Source organism: Phocoena sinus, chromosome 8 (genome assembly GCF_008692025.1).
Source record: "Phocoena sinus isolate mPhoSin1 chromosome 8, mPhoSin1.pri, whole genome shotgun sequence".
Taxonomy (NCBI): domain Eukaryota; kingdom Metazoa; phylum Chordata; class Mammalia; order Artiodactyla; family Phocoenidae; genus Phocoena; species Phocoena sinus.
The window spans coordinates 54,864,599-54,880,857 of record NC_045770.1 but is presented as its reverse complement, the minus strand read 5'-3'; the positions used below and the strand labels follow the sequence as shown (position 1 = coordinate 54,880,857).

The 16,259-nt window shown below is 39.6% G+C and overlaps 1 protein-coding gene across 2 annotated transcripts in view; it reads right to left on the bottom strand.

Annotated features, from left to right (window-relative positions):
* The window catches only part of RSF1 (remodeling and spacing factor 1), a 170,089-nt gene that overhangs the window by 67,182 nt on the left and 86,648 nt on the right, over positions 1–16,259 (bottom strand). For both annotated transcript variants that reach the window (XM_032639555.1, XM_032639556.1), the window contains exons 3-4: positions 6,341–6,433; positions 4,795–5,000 (exon numbers count right to left, since the gene is read on the bottom strand). In XM_032639555.1, coding sequence (XP_032495446.1) covers positions 4,795–5,000; positions 6,341–6,433 — 299 coding nt within the window. The remainder of the gene's footprint in view (positions 1–4,794; positions 5,001–6,340; positions 6,434–16,259) is intronic.

The window sequence follows — 16,259 nt, the reverse complement described above, 5'->3', positions numbered from 1 at the left end:
AGTGCACACGGATCATTCTCCAAGATAGATCATATCTTGGGTCACAAATTAAGCCTCAGTAAATTTAAGAAAATTGAAATCATATCAAGCATCTTTTTCAACAAATATGTTATGAGACGAGATATCAAATACAGAAAAAAAAAACTGTAAAAAATACAAACACACGGAGGCTAAAGAATACACTACGAAATAACCAAGAGATCACAGAAGAAATACAAGAGGAAATCAAAAACTACATAGAAATAAATGACAATGAAAATACGACAACCCAAAACCTATGGGATGCGGCAAAAACAGTTCTAAGAGGGAAGTTTATAGCAATACAATGCTACCTCAAGAAACAAGAAACATCTCAAATAAACAACCTAAACTTACACCTAAAGCAATTAGAGAAAGAAGAACAAAAAACTCCCAAAGTTAGCAGAAGAAATCATAAAGGTCAGATCAGAAATAAATAAAAAGAAATGAAGGAAACAATAGCAAAGATCAATAAAACTAAAACCTACTTCTTTGAGAGATAAACAAAATTGATAAACCATTAGCCAGACTCATCAAGACAGAAAGGGAGAAGACTCAAATCAACAGAATTAGAAATGAAAATGGAGAAGTAACAACTGACACTGCAGAAATACAAAGCATCATGAGAGGCTACTACAAGCAACACAATGCCAATAAAATGGACAACCTCAAAAAAATGGACAAATGCTTAGAAAAGTACAACCTACCAAGAATGAACCAGGAAGAAATAGAAAATATGAACAGACCAATCACAAGCACTGAAGTTGAAAGTGACTAAAAATCTTCCAACAAACAAAAGCCCAGAACCAGATGGCTTCACAGGCGAATTCTATCAAACGTTTAGAGAAGAGCTAATACCTATCCTTCTCAAATACTTCCAAAATACAGCAAAGGGAGGAACATTCCCAAACTCATTCTACGAGGCCACCATCACCCTGATACCAAAACCAGACAAAGATGTCACAAGAAAAGGAAACTACAGGCCAATATCACTGATGAACACAGACGCAGAAATCCTCAACAAAATATTAGCAAACAGAATCCAACAGCACATTAAAAGGATGGAACAAGAAGATCAAGTGGGGTTTATCCCAGGAATGCAAGGATTCTTCAGTATATGCAAATCAATCAATGGGATACACCTTATTAACAAATTGAAGGAGAAAAACCATATAATAATCTCAATAGATGCAGAAAAAGCTTTTGACAAAATTCAACACCCATTTATGATAAAAACTCTCCAGAAAGTACGCATAGAGGGAACCTACCTCAACATAATAAAGACCATATATGACAAACCCACAGCCAACATCGTACTCAATGGTGAAAAACTGAAACCATTTCCTCTAAGATCAGGAACAAGACAAGGTTGTCCACTCTCACCACTATTATTCAACATAGTTTTGGAAGTTTTAGCAATGGCAATCAGAGAAGAAAAAGAAATAAAAGGAATCCAAATCGGAAAAGAAGAAGTAAAGCTGTCACTGTTTGCAGATGACATGATATTAAACATAGAGAATCTTAAAGACTCTACCAGAAAACTACTAGAGCTAATCAATGAATTTGGTAAAGTAGCAGGGTACAAAACTAATGCACAGAAATCTCTTGCATTCCTATACACTAACAATGAAAAATCTGAAAGAGAAATTAAGGCAACGCTCCCATTTACCACTGCAACAAAAAGAATAAAATACCTAGGAATAAATCTACCCAAGAAGACAAAAGACCTGTATGCAGAAAACTTTAAGGCACTGATGAAAGAAACTGAAGACAATACAAACAGATGGAGAGATATACCATGTTCTTGGATTGGAAGAATCAACACTGTGAAAATGACTATACTACCCAAAGCAATGTACAGAATCAATGCAATCCCTATCAAACTACCAATGGCATTTTTCACAGAAGTAGAACAAAAAATCTTAAAATTTGTATGGAGACACAAAAGACCCTGAATAGCCAAAGCAATCTTGAGAAAGAAAAATGGAGTTGGAGGAATCAGACACCCTGACTTCAGACTATACTACAAAGCTACAGTAATCAAGTACAGTATGGTACTGGCACAAAACAGAAATATAGATCAATGGAACAGGATAGAAAGCCCAGAGATAAGCCCACATATATATGGTCACCTTATCTTTGACAAAGGAGGCAAGAATATCCAATGGAGAAGAGACAGCCTCTTCAAAAAGTGGTGCTGGGAAAACTGGACAGCTACATGTAAAAGAATGAAATTAGAACTCTACCTAACACCATACACAAAAATAAACTCAAAATGGATTAAAGACTTAAATGTAAGGCCAGATAGTATAAAACTCTTAGACAAAAACATAGGCAGACCACTCTATGACATAAATCACAGCAAGATCCTTTTTGACCCACGTCCTAAAGTATCAGAAATAAAAACAAAAATAAACAAATGGGACCTAATGAAACTTAAAAGCTTTTGCACAGCAAAGGAAACCATAAACAAGACCAAAAGACAGTCCTCAGAATGGGAGAAAATATTTGCAAACGAAGCAAGTGATAAAGGATTAATCTCCAAAATACACAAGCAGCTCATGCAGCTCAATATCAAAATCAAACAACCTGGGCTTCCCTGGTGGCGCAGTGGTTGAGAGTCCACCTGCCGATGCAGGGGACATGTGTTCGTGCCTCGGTCAGGGAAGATTCCACATGCTGCGGAGCCGCTGGGCCCGTGAGCCATGGCCGCTGAGCCTGCGCTCCACAACGGGAGAGGTCACAACAGTGAGAGGCCCGCGTACCCAAAAATCAATCAATCAATCAATCAACCCAATCCAAAAACGGGCAGAAGACCGAAATAGACATTTCTCCAAAGAAGATATATAGACTGCCCACAAACAAATGAAAGTATGCTCAACATCAGGAATCATTAAAGAAATAGAAATCAAAACCACAATGAGGTATCAACTCACACTGGTCAGAATGGCCATCATGAAAAAATGTACAAACAATAAATGCTGGAGAGGGTGTGGAGAAACGAGAACCTTCCTGTGCTGTTGGTGGGAATGTGAATTGATACAGCCACTATGGAGAACTGTATGGCGGTTCCTTAAAAAACTACAAATAGAACTACCATATGACCCAGCAATCCCCCCTACTGGGCATATACCCTGAGAAAACCATAATTCAAAAAGAGTCATGTACCACAATGTTCATTTCAGCACTATTTACAATAACAGGACATGGAAGCAACCTAAGTGTCCATCAACAGATGAATGGATAAAGAAGATGTGGCATATATATACGTTGGAATATTACTCAGCCATAAGAAGACACAAAACTGAGTTATTTTAGTGAGGTGGATGGACCTAGAACCTATCATACAGAGTGAAGTAAGTCAGAAAGAGAAAAACAAATACTATATGCTAACACATATATATGGAATCTTAAAAAAAAAGGTTTCTGAAGAACCCAGGGGCAGGACAGGAATAAAGACACAGACGTAGAGAATGGACTTGAGGACGTGGGGCAGGGAGGGGAAGCTGGGACGAGGTGAGAGAGTAGCACTGACATATATATACTACCAAATGTAAAACAGATAGCTAGTGGGAAGCAGCTGTATAGCACAGGGAGATCAGGTCGGTGCTTTGTGACTACCTAGAAGGGTGGGATTGGGAGGATGGGAGGGAAACGCAAGAGGGAGGGCATATGGGGATATATGTGTACATATAGCTGATTCACTTTGTTATACAGCAGAAACTAACACAACATTGTAAAGCAATTATACTCCAACAAAGATGTAAAAGAAAAAAAGTTAATTAAGATTAGAGGGACTTCCCTGGTGGCACAGGGTTAAGAATCCACCTGCCAATGCAGGGGACATGGGTTTTGATCCCTGGTCTGGGAGGATCCCACATGCCACAGAGCAAACTAAGGCTTTGCGCCACAACTACTGAGCCTGTGCTCTAGAGCCCGCGAGCCACAACTACAGAAGCCTGCGCGCCCAGAGCCTGTGCTCTGCAGCAAGAGAAGCCACCGCAATGAGAAGCCCACGTGCTACAACAAAGAGTAGCCCCTGCTAGCCACAACAAGAGAAAGCCTGCGTGCAGCAATTAAGACCCAACACAGCCAAAAATAAATAAGTAAAATAAATAAATAAACGAAAGAAATTAAGAATAGAAAAAAAAAAGATCAGGGCAAAAAAACTAGAATGTTCCTCAGATTTCTTCAGACCTCAGTAAAGAAATGTATGCACAGGAAAAACTGAAAATATAGTTAAGTGTCAGATGAATTAGCCACATTAATGAGTAATAAACAAATAATGCCTAATAGAAAACTATATAGCTAAATAAAAATCAAATAATGTTTTTCTGGGAATTTCCTGGCAGTCCAATGGTTAGGACGCTGGGCTTTCATTGCCGAGGGCATGGGCTTGATCCCTGGTCCGGGAACTAAGATCCCGAAGCTGTGCACCACAGCCAAAAAAAATATATATATAATGTTTTTCTTACATTTCTTTCCAACGATGAGTTTCTGTGTGCATATTACCTATGCATCATTATTTTTCAGATTCCAGCTTTCCAAAGTACAAAGTATTTGTCCTGATATGGACCACACTGCTAAACATATTTATTTGACAAATAATTGAGCACCTGCTATAGGTATTATGCTGGGCACTAGGCTAGGTCCTGGAAATTCCCAATCCCATAAAGAGAAAAGGATCACCCAGCTCTAGAGATTATATTCCAATAGAGAAGAGATCAAAGTAAGAAACATGCAAATAAACATTAAAAAAATTCCAATAAAAGATACCTGACGATGCATTTCCATGAAGAGCCATCTTGATCATCTTGTTCTTCTATATACATTCTGACATTGTGATCTTGATCCAACTGGTACCAGTACATGAGGCCATCTTTGTCACGGCCAATTGGCTGGAGACGCATGGTATCGGCATCCTCCTCATTGATAATATTCTTGAATTTGAGATTGTCATCAAACTGACACTCACAGAGGTACTGGAAAATAGTCATGACATGGTTTAAAATACCCCATAAATGTTTCTCCATGAAAATAAATGTGATATGTTCAACCAAGGAACAGATTTGGGGATAGGAGAAAGAATACTTTTAGTTTTATCCATCTTTCACTTTCCTCTCTCCCCTTTTGTACACTTATTTTACAGTAACCAACTTTAAAACATAAATTTCTAAGTTAACATTTAATTTTTGTATTACAGAAATGTATAGGTTTAACCCAACCAATGACACAAAAGTGAAGTTATATTTTAAAGCAATGAGTCTGTTTGTACTAAAGTTTCCCAAATTTGTTCATGGTATAAAATTTTCAATCACTCCTTCTCTCTTAAAGCTTTTAGATGAACTTCATTCTTGAAATGGCTATCTGTTTTTGAAAGCTTGAGACATATACAGTTTTTAAGGAAGGCAGTCTTATTGATAACTTACTCTGTGGAATTCTCTTTAAAAAAAAAAAGACATCACCAAATTGGAAGAACTGATTTTTAATTAAAATTTTTGTGTATGATTAGTGTATAAAGTCAGATTTCTTCCCTGAACCTATATGCCCAGGCAAATAATACATGACGTCCCTATCATAGCCTCTTTGCCTTTGCCTGTGGTGTCTAGGCCCATAGACTCTCTTCTATAAAGGTAGTTTTCCCCTTCATTATGCTGACCACATTGCTAATAATTAGGGCCAACACATTGAAGCAAGCAAGGAGAAAAAGGGGAACTCAAAATTGAAAATAAATCTATACTTTGAGAAGACCTATTTTAATTAAGTAGGTTTGGTTATGTGAGACTTTTATTAAGTACACACTGGCATGCCCCATGTCATCTGGAAAACTAATGATCAAATTACTAATTTAGTAAATCAGTAAAAGATTAACCACAGTTTACCGTATTTGTTAACAATGACTGTGAAGGCTGCAAATAATGCATAAAATTAATGTGGGGTTTACCCATTCTACTATTGTCCCTACAAGCAGAGATCATAAACCTAGATATACTTGTATATTGAAAAATAACCCCAAACAGTAATTTAAAGAACAGTTTTATCACCAAACAATAAACAAGAAAAAGAAAAATCTATTGTCCTTTTCCGCTAATAGTGAAAATGTCTACTTGGGGACTTCCCTGGTGGTCTAGTGGTTAAGACTCGGTGCTTCCACTGCAGGGGGTGCAGGTTCGATCTCTGGTCGGGGAACTAAGATCCCACATGCTGCAGGCGTAAGCCCCCCACCAAAAGTCTACTTTCTAGTTATTTCCCAATTCATCCAGAAGGAGTCAAAAGTGAATTTTTTAATTAAAATAACTGTAACAAATAATAAATTTATTACCTTTAAGAGTGCTAACTTGCATTCAACACTCATTTCAAGATAGCCTTTCTTCTCCATCTCCCATGCCCAGGTGCTGTTAAACTCTTGACATATCTGTCAGAGAAAGTTAAAGTCTTAATACATAAAAGCAATTTAAATTTACATTGGTAGTTTTGTTGTACAATTATGTTAACAGTTTTGTTAATATATAAAGGAAAAAGTTTATACCAAACACAACTGAATCCAATCCCACCCTGAAATGCCTATTACTTAAATATACCAGAAATGTTTATTACTGTCTGATGATTGAATTTAAGGTAAGCAGTGATCCCTGCAGCTTTCTCCTCTGCTCTCAAGAATTTTATATACACTTTTGTGGCACATTTTCCCAAATGCAAGTAATTATCTGATTCCACCTCTCCAAACAGCCTAGAAGTTCCTCGACGGCAAGGACAATAGTTTATTCATCTCTATGCCTACAATAGAAGCAAGCTAAAAAAACCATGCCAAACTGTAGGCACATTTTTATTCAAGTAACTCTCCAACTCAAAATCCTCCTAATTATGGGTAAAGACTCCACTGCTTGGCATTTGAGACCTTCTATAATGTGGCATTAACTTAAATTTCTAGGCTTCTCTTCTCATACAAACATTGCAAGCAAACCAGAGACACTTTAAAAGGATGAGTAAAGAAGATTTGGATAACCATTCCACTTATCAGGCGATGCACCATGGGCTTTATGACCTCTGTGAGCCAGTTTCCTCAGCAATAAAAGGGGAGCAGTAATAATACTGACCTTAAAGGTTGTGAAATAGGTATAAAAAATGATAAAAAGTACCTAGAAACTTCATGCTCTTTTTCCAATCCAAGGAACAAAGAGTATAATGAAGCCCAAGGGAGAAGAACCAATACAAGGCACAAAATTATCTGGGAGCTTGGGCAATTAGCTAGAAACACTGGCAGGAGAAAAACAAACAGGCAAGTGAAACTGCTTTATATAACCACCTCAACCTAGGAATAAGACCAGGCTGGCCCTACTGGGAGGGCTACCCTTTTCCTCTCCTGTACCGGTGTCGTCATTTTTTTTTTTTTTACCAAGTTAGGACAGAATGCAATATGGCAAGGAGCTATATCATGGGGGATCTTCAAAGGCGAAAAGGAAGAATGAGCTCTCCATTCTCTGGAATATCATACTTCCTCTGACTGATAGCACTACATTTTGTAGAGGAAAAAAATTGAGATATACAGAATAAGGGAAATTTCTGGAATATTATACACAGAAGACCTCAAATGATTATATCAAAACCTAAAGGTCAACATGTGAATAGACACTTTGCCAAAGAATATATATAAATGGTCAATAAGCACAGGAAAAGATAGTCAATGTCCTTAGTCATTAGGGAAATGCAAATCAAAACCACAATGAAATACTACTTCATACCTGTTAGGATAGCTGTAATCAAAAAGAAGGACAGGGGCTTCCCTGGTGGCGCAGTGGTTGAAAAACCACCTGCCAATGCAGGGGACATGGGTCCGAGCCTTGGTCCGGGAAGATCCTACACGTTGTGGAGCAACTAAGCCTGTGCGCCACAACTACAGAGCTTGCGCTCTAGAGCCCACAAGCTACGACTACTGAGCCCACGCACCACAACTACTGAAGGCTGCGCGCCTGGAGCCCATGCTCTTCAATAAGAGAAGCCACTGCAATGAGACGCCTGCGCACCGCAACGAAGAGTAGCCCCTGCTTGCCGCCAGCTAGAGAAAGCTCACGCAGCAACGGAGACCCAATGCAGTCAAAAATAAATAAATTTTTTTAAAAAAGGATAATAGCAAATGATGGGAATGTAAAATGGTGCAGCCGCTTTGTAAAAAAAAAGTTTAACAATTCCTCAAAATGTTAACACTGAGTTACCACATGACTTAGCAATTCCACTCCTCGGTATGTACTCCCAAAAAATGAAAACATATACTGTACAAATGTTCATCACAGTATAATAGCCAAAAGGTGGGAACAACCCAAATTTCCATCAACTGCTGAATGAATAAAATAATACATGGAATATAAATACAATGGGATTTTATGCATCCATGAAAAGGAATGAAGTAGTGATATATTCTACAGCATGGATGAACATCAAAACACGATGCTAGGGCTTCCCTGGTGGCGCAGTGGTTGAGAGTCCGCCTGCCGATGCAGGGGACACGGGTTCATGCCCCAGTCTGGGAAGATCCCACATGCCGCGGAGCGGCTGGGCCCGTGAGCCATGGCTGCTGAGCCTGAGCGTCCGGAGCCTGTGCTTCGCAATGGGAGAGGCCGCAACAGTGAGAGGCCCACGTACCGCAAAAAAAAAAACAAAAAAAAAAAAACCCAAAAGACCACGATGCTATGTGAAAGAAACCAGACATAAGAGGTCACAAATTTATGGAAGTTTGTATATGGAATTTCCACAGAAGTCAAATCCATATAGACAAAATTTGTTAGCAGTTGCTAGTGGGTAAGCAGAGGGAGGAACAGACAGTGGTGGCTATGGGCAGATTTCATTTCAGAGTAACAAAAATGCTCTATAATTATGATAGTGTTCTACAGTTAAGATAGCGCACATCCTTGTGAATATGCTTAAAAACACTGAATTGCATATTTTTAAAGAGTGAATCTCACGGTATGTGAATAATAGCTCAATTTAAAAAAATCAGACAGAGGGACAGCCAACAACACAGAGCCAAGCTTATGATTTGGATGAAGCATTTCTTGAGTGCTCTACTGTACACCATACCCCTAGAAGAAGATGTAGGCTAAAGCTGAGTGTGGGGAAGTTCAGTTTCACCAAAGGGGCTGAGAATGACACAGATCCAAAGCATGGCCAACAGCTCACAGCGTCAGACACCAAATATAGCTGAACAACTGTTGATTATCATTTACTGTGTGAAAGGGGAGGAAAGAGAAAGAGAGGTAGATATAGAGATAATTAAGATATAAGCGTCTGCTTCCTCACTACTTAGCTTCAATTTACTGACCTTCATTTACAATGCTTAGGGTGTAAAACCTCTGTTGTGCTGATATTCAGAGATAAACATGCTATTCATTTTCTGTTTCTTTAAGGGCAATGTAGACATACTACTGTGCCATTTGAGGTACTCCCAGCCCACCAAAGGCACATTAATTAGATTTGCCCAAGTAGCCCTAACCTGTTGTTACCACGAAGTAAATACTGCAAATAAAACCTGCAAATAAAAAAGGTACTCTAAATGACACTTAAATAATTCTTATGCAGGACTATATAATCTCACCAAGAGTCAGCAAACTTTTTCTAAGGGACAAACAGGAAATAATTTAGGCTTTGTGACCATATGGCCTCTTTTTCAACTATTCAACTCTGCTGTTATAGTGCAAAAGCAGTCACAGAAAATACATAAACAAGTAAGCTTCACTGTATTACAATACCACTTTATAAGGAAATTTGAATTTCATATAATTTTCATATGTCAACCATTCTCCCAACCATTTAAATATATAAAACCATTCTTAGTTTTCAAGCCATACATAAACAAGCAGCAGGCCAGATTTGACCCAGGGGCCACAGTCTGCCTAGAGAACCAGAAATTAGCTTTGTTTATCAGAGACTGTCTAGACAGTTATTCTTGGGACCTTAAAGCAAGGGGATCCCTAGTAGATTGGTAATTCACATTAACTCCCCACGTTCCAACTTGATTCTAACCAAGCAGCCTTGTATCAATATATAATTATAATTTGGTTTTGCATGCAATTCCTCTTTAGAGAATGTTCCAATATCCAAAACATTCATATTTATCACCATAAGTTATAATTCCATAATACTGGTTTTAAGTTTGACTCTCTCTAAATGTAGTTAATGAGCGGTCACATCTTGTTGCTACCCCCTGTATGGTGCCTAAGGAACAGTCTTTCTAATACACACACAAAATCAAATGTCCCGGGCCTGCAAGGCTGAATGCCATTCAGCCTGGGAGACCTCTTGGCTGGCTGCCTGCTATCACTCCAAAACTCCCTGTGTCTGTTCTTCTTAACTTCTTCTACACAGAGAAAAACAAGGTTGAGGATGGAAAATAAAGGGGAGGGGGCGTGGGGGGGCATTTAAAAGTTCACATCAGCTCAATATTTATAAGAAAGGTAGTTTCACATGCCTACACAGCAAATACACAGGATTTATCTCAGTGAGATCATTAACATATTAATCTTAGATTCATATACACAATGGAAGTACCAGTAACTCTTCTCTTTTTGGCAGTTCTAAAGATAAGGCATTAAAAAGGAGGAGGGGTACAGAAAAACTGCAAAAACTCTCAGCATGAATACCCAAACACCTGCACTGAGAGAGCAGACCAAACTCTAGCATGGCTTCTATCAGCCTAAGGACACTTCCCTAGCACAACCCTGCTCCTCCCTCACTGCTGTCTAGAAAACTCAAGGTTGCCAAAAGAATTTATTGTTTGTTCTAGCCAATACCTGATCTAGGTCCCTCACCTCCTTTTTTTCTTTTTGGCATGCTGTGCAGCTTGCAGGATCTTAATTCCCCGACCAGGAATCGAACCTGGGCCACCGCAGTGAAAGCGCCAAGTACTAACAACGAGACTGCCAGGCAATTCCCCAATTAATTTTAAAAATAAACTTAAAATTGTAAATCTTTCCTCTGTCCCTCTGGGATGTGTATGTATCTCCTACAAGACAGGGTGTCCTCAAGGACCTGAAAGCCATTCCTTTTGTATGTAATCATCAGACTCTGTGGGAAGGTAGAAGTCTAGTAACTTGCATAGTTAGCAGGCACAAAAGACCTAATAAAGCTAACTTTGACCAACTCTCATACCAGGAGTTTGTGATTTTTGAATTTCCCTAACCCTGCTTGACCCCTTTACTCCCTCATTACCATCTCCCCAACTCCCTCATTCTCCCTTTAAAACACCAGCCACTTCTGGGCAAACTGAAATTAAGCTCAAGCTCCATCTACTACTGTAACGAGTAGGACCCCATCGGGGCCTTCCCAGGACAGCCCTTTCCCCCATATCCTCTGCTTTAGCTCCTCTCTGAAGTACCTAGGTAACAGTATTTGATGCACATTTCCTGAGTTGTGAAAACCCCCCACCAAATGGAAGATGTTAACTACTTGATGACCATGAGCACATAGGCCCAGGCCTCCTGGAGCCTAAGGACTGATAATGTTAACCCCTGTGACTCCACCGTTCCCTCACCACCAGCCAGTCAGAGAATTGTGCATGAGCTGATCACATACCCTGAGAACCCTACCCCCAACCTGGCTTTTAAAAATGCTTTGCTGAAACCCTTCGGGGAGCTCTGGGCTTTTTAGGGCTTGAGCCACCTGTCTACTTGCGTGGCCCTGCAATAAACCTTTCTCTGCTCCAAACTCCGATGTCTCGGTGTGTTTGACCTCACTATGCGTCGGGCACATGAACTTGCATTAACACTACCACCGTAGTTATTGAATAAAATCAGTCATTACAGCCTTTAACTAGTGTCTGCCATTGTTTACCTTTGATGGGGGAGTCCCTGAATATCATTCAGATGAAAACCTTTATTTTAACTGAGAGACATGAAATTTAAAGAGATTCATTTATCCAGCGATTCCACAAATATTTATTGAGTACTTGTTCTATGGCAGGAACTAGTCTAGGACCTGGAATACCAGTGTAAAGAAAACAACCAACCTGCCACCATGGAGCTTATATTCTAGGAGGCAGTCAAATAGGTGAACATAAGAAAATATCAAGTAGAGACAAAGGCTATGTTGAAAATAAAATAGAATACTGTGAAAGAGGAAAGTCTGAGTGCTACTCTGCCTTGGGTGCTCAGGGGAGGCCTCATTTTAAAAAGTTGACATTTGACACAAAAAGTTGAGACATGACTGATAAAACAGAAATCAGCCACATGAAGACCTGGCATAGGAATATTCCAGATAGAAGAAACAGCAAGCACAAAGCCTTAAGGTTTGGCATATTATAAAACCACAGAACAAGATCAGTTTAAGTGAAGTAGAATAAGAGGGAGAGCAGCAAAAGATAAAGCTGAAGAGGTAACCAAAGGCCAAATTTATGTAGGCCAGGGTATGAAATTAAAATCTAATTTCAAATGTGATGGATTTTTTACAATTTTTTGTGTGGGGGTGGGGGTAGGGGGGAGAGCATAGCTCATACAGAATATTGTGTTAAATGGTGGAGAGGTTGTGTTGAAAAGGGAACACTCCTACACTGCTGGTGGGAATGTAAACTGGTGCAGCCACTACGGAAAACAGTACGGAGGTTCCTAAAAAACTAAAAAGAGTTGCCATATGATCCAGCAATCCCACTCCTGGGCATATATCCAGAGGAAATTCTAATTCAAAGATACATGCACGCCTAATGTTCACAGGAGCACTATTTACAACAGCTAAGACATGGAAGCAACCTAAACGTCCATCGACAGATGAACAGATAAAGAAGATGTGGCATATATATACAATTAAATACCACTCAGTCATCAAAAAGAATGAAATAATGCCATTTTGCAGCAACATGGACGGACCCAGAGATTATCCTACTAAGTGAAATTAGAAAGAGAAAGACAAATACCATAAGATATATCACTTATATGTGGAATCTAAAATATGACACAAATGAACTTATCTATGAAACAGAAAAGAGACTCACAGACATAGAAAACAAACTTATGGTTACCAAAGGGGATAGCGGGAGGGATAAATTAGGAGTCTGGTATTAGCAGATACAAACAACTATATATAAAATAGATAAACAACAAGGTCCTACTGTATAGCATAGGGAACTGTATTCAATACCCTGTAATAAACCATATGGAAAAGAAGATGAAGACCATATATATATATATATATATATATATATATATATATATATATATATATATATATATATATGAATCTCTTTGCTGTACACCAGAAGCTAATACAACACTGTAAATCAACTATACTTCAATTAAAAAATTTTAAAATATTGTGTTAGTTTCAGGCATATGCCCAGGAATGGGATTGCTGGATCATATGGTAGCTCTATTTTTAGGTTTTTTGTTTGTTTGTTTTTTGCTGTACGCGGGCCTCTCACTGTTGTGGCCTCTCCCGTTGCGGAGCACAGGCTCCAGACGCGCAGGCCCAGCGGCCATGGCTCACGGGCCCAGCCGCTCTGCGGCATGTGGGATCCTCCCGGACCGGGGCACGAACCCGTGTCCCCTGCATCGGTAGGCGGACTCTCAACCACTGCGCCACCAGGGAAGCCCCATATACAGTCTTTACTTAAACCTTTTCAAATCTGAGTCAAGAAGAATTTTTTGGCTGAGCTCTGAGAAGTCATCTTTGTATCCCTAGCTTGTGACAAAGTATGAGACACACAGCAGGTACAAAACAAGTATCTGATGAATACATGAAAGACATAGAAAAACAATGTTTTTACCTTAATTTAAAATACTATTATTTTAAGATAACCACCAATAACTTCTATAGGCAACACAACACATCTCAGAGAACATTATAAATTCTTACCAGGATAATAATAATAGCTAACATTTATTGTGTGTTTACCATGTGACAATACTATTCCAATTGCTTTAAAATATTAACTCAGTCAATTCTCACAAGCCTTAGATGGGTGTACTGTTATCCTTAGGAGGTTCTGTGCTTCAGCCAAGAAATAGGAATTAGTATCTCTAGTAATTTATGGTGAAATTAGTAATACATTTAAGACACCAATTAGGTCAGTTATCACCAACCAAGCTATGGAAAAAAGCTAGACTGAGAATTAGAAATCATTCAGCTCCTTTATTATACTCAAATTACACCTCACCAAGTCCCCCTGATCTAATACTTAAATATGTCCGACTATTTTGTATATAATATTCTTTCCAGAGGACTAAATGAAACATTTACTGAGCACATTTAGTATTTGGAGGGCAAAGATAAATTAACAGACAGTCTCTGCTCTAAGAAGTTCAGAATTCAGAGAGCGAGATGGTCATGAAAACAAATAATTATAGAGGCAGAAAGCAGTCAGAGTCATCTACAAACTGAGTAACTGATGTATCTATGAACTACTATGAAAATACAGAGGAGAGAAACCCTTATACAGCCAATGGATGAAGGGCGATCAAAGAAGTTTTATTCAAGTGGTGACATTTATGCTAGGACCTAAAGGATGAATGAGGTTTTACCAGAAAAAGAGGTAAATAAAGAGTATTTCAAGAAAAACAGAACAGATTATGAAAACCAATGGGGATATGAATATTTTGGTATGTTCTGTCAATGTGAAGGCGAATAGAGGAGCTCTTCATGCTGAGCCCTTAGAATCCTAGATCATGAGTGTTGGGGGGTGGGGGTGGGTAGAGACAAGGCCATGAAAGTAGGTCATGGCTCATAAATATGAGGACTCAACAAGCATTTGGAAGTACTGATGAAAAACAGTTCTATTGCACTGCGCAAGACAGACAGGAGTATAGATTCCGAGGTCAAAGAGACCCACTAAAGCCCGTTTTGCAATAATTCACGGGAAAGGTGATGAAGCTGCAGCTAAGCCTGGCAGAGGATACTCAAGAGAAGGAAGATTCAGATTGTTAGTACACGTATCTTACAAAGCAACAACAAGCTTTATGCCTAGTATATTACCAAGCAAATGTTTTACTATTTACAGTAGAACTTTCACAAACATTATTTCATTTGGGGTGGATGTTCTGTAAAACTACAAGATTTTTGAAAGCAAAAACAAAGTCTGATTCATCTTTCTATTTCCTACAGTATCTCCCAAGTTCAGGGCCTTGCTAATAGTGGACACTCAGTATTTACTGTATCAATGTTCTCTGATATAACTACAGAGTCAACTTACTATTACGACGGGCTATCTGGGAACACTGCCTATAAGAATGTATATTAAGAGTTATACAGAATGGGTGTTTCTTTAATTCCTTAAAAATATACAGGAAATAAAAGACTGTCACTTATTTCAAGTTGGAAAGTGTTGAACCACCATGGAGAAGATAACTGTTTTGCCTGTTTGGGGGCTGGAGAGGGTGGGTGGGCGTTACTGTTATACCTACTTCAGTGCTGACTGTATGCAGGTAAATGGACAAGGTCTGTCATCTGTTTAGGGACCTGTTTTGTATTCTCCCAACCCTACACCCATTTTTCTTTGCTTTGCTTTCTTTTTTTTTTTTTTTTTTTTTGCGGTACGCGGGCGTCTCACTGCTGTGGCCTCTCCCGTTGCGGAGCACAGGCTCCGGACGTGCAGGCTCAGTGGCCACGGCTCACAGGCCCAGCCGCTCCGTGGCATGTGGGATCCTCCCGGACCGGGGCACAAACCTGTGTCCCCTGCAACGGCAGGCACACCCTCAACCACTGCGCCACCAGGGAATCCCCCTCTTTTCTTTTTTTTTAAGATGTTGGGGGTAGGCGTTTTTATCAATTAATTTATTTATTTTTGGTGTGTTGGGTCTTCGTTTCTGTGCGAGGGCTTTCTCTAGTTGCGGCAAGCAGGGGCCACTCTTCATCGCGGTGCGCGGGCCTCTCAGTATCGGCCTCTCTTGTTGCGGAGCGCAGGCTCAGTAGCTGTGGCTCACGGGCCTAGTTGCTCCGCGGCATGTGGGATCCTCCCAGGCCAGGGCTCGAACCCGTGTCCCCTGCATTAGCAGGCAGATTCTCAACCGCTGCGCCACCAGGGAAGCCCCTCTTTTCTTTTTTGAATATACTTTTTTTGTTTTTAAACCAAGGTTGTAGAATTCCAATTTTTTTTTCAACCTTGGAACCTTAAGTAGAATGCCCTCAAACGGACGGATTTTAGTCCGTAGAGAGTCAGCGTGTGTGTTGCTGCTTATTTAAATACAGTTCAGGTGGGGCCCCAAGGGTGCCAAGGTCCTCCCTCTGCTTTCCAGATGCACTTCTTCTTCTAAAACCAGGAGAGG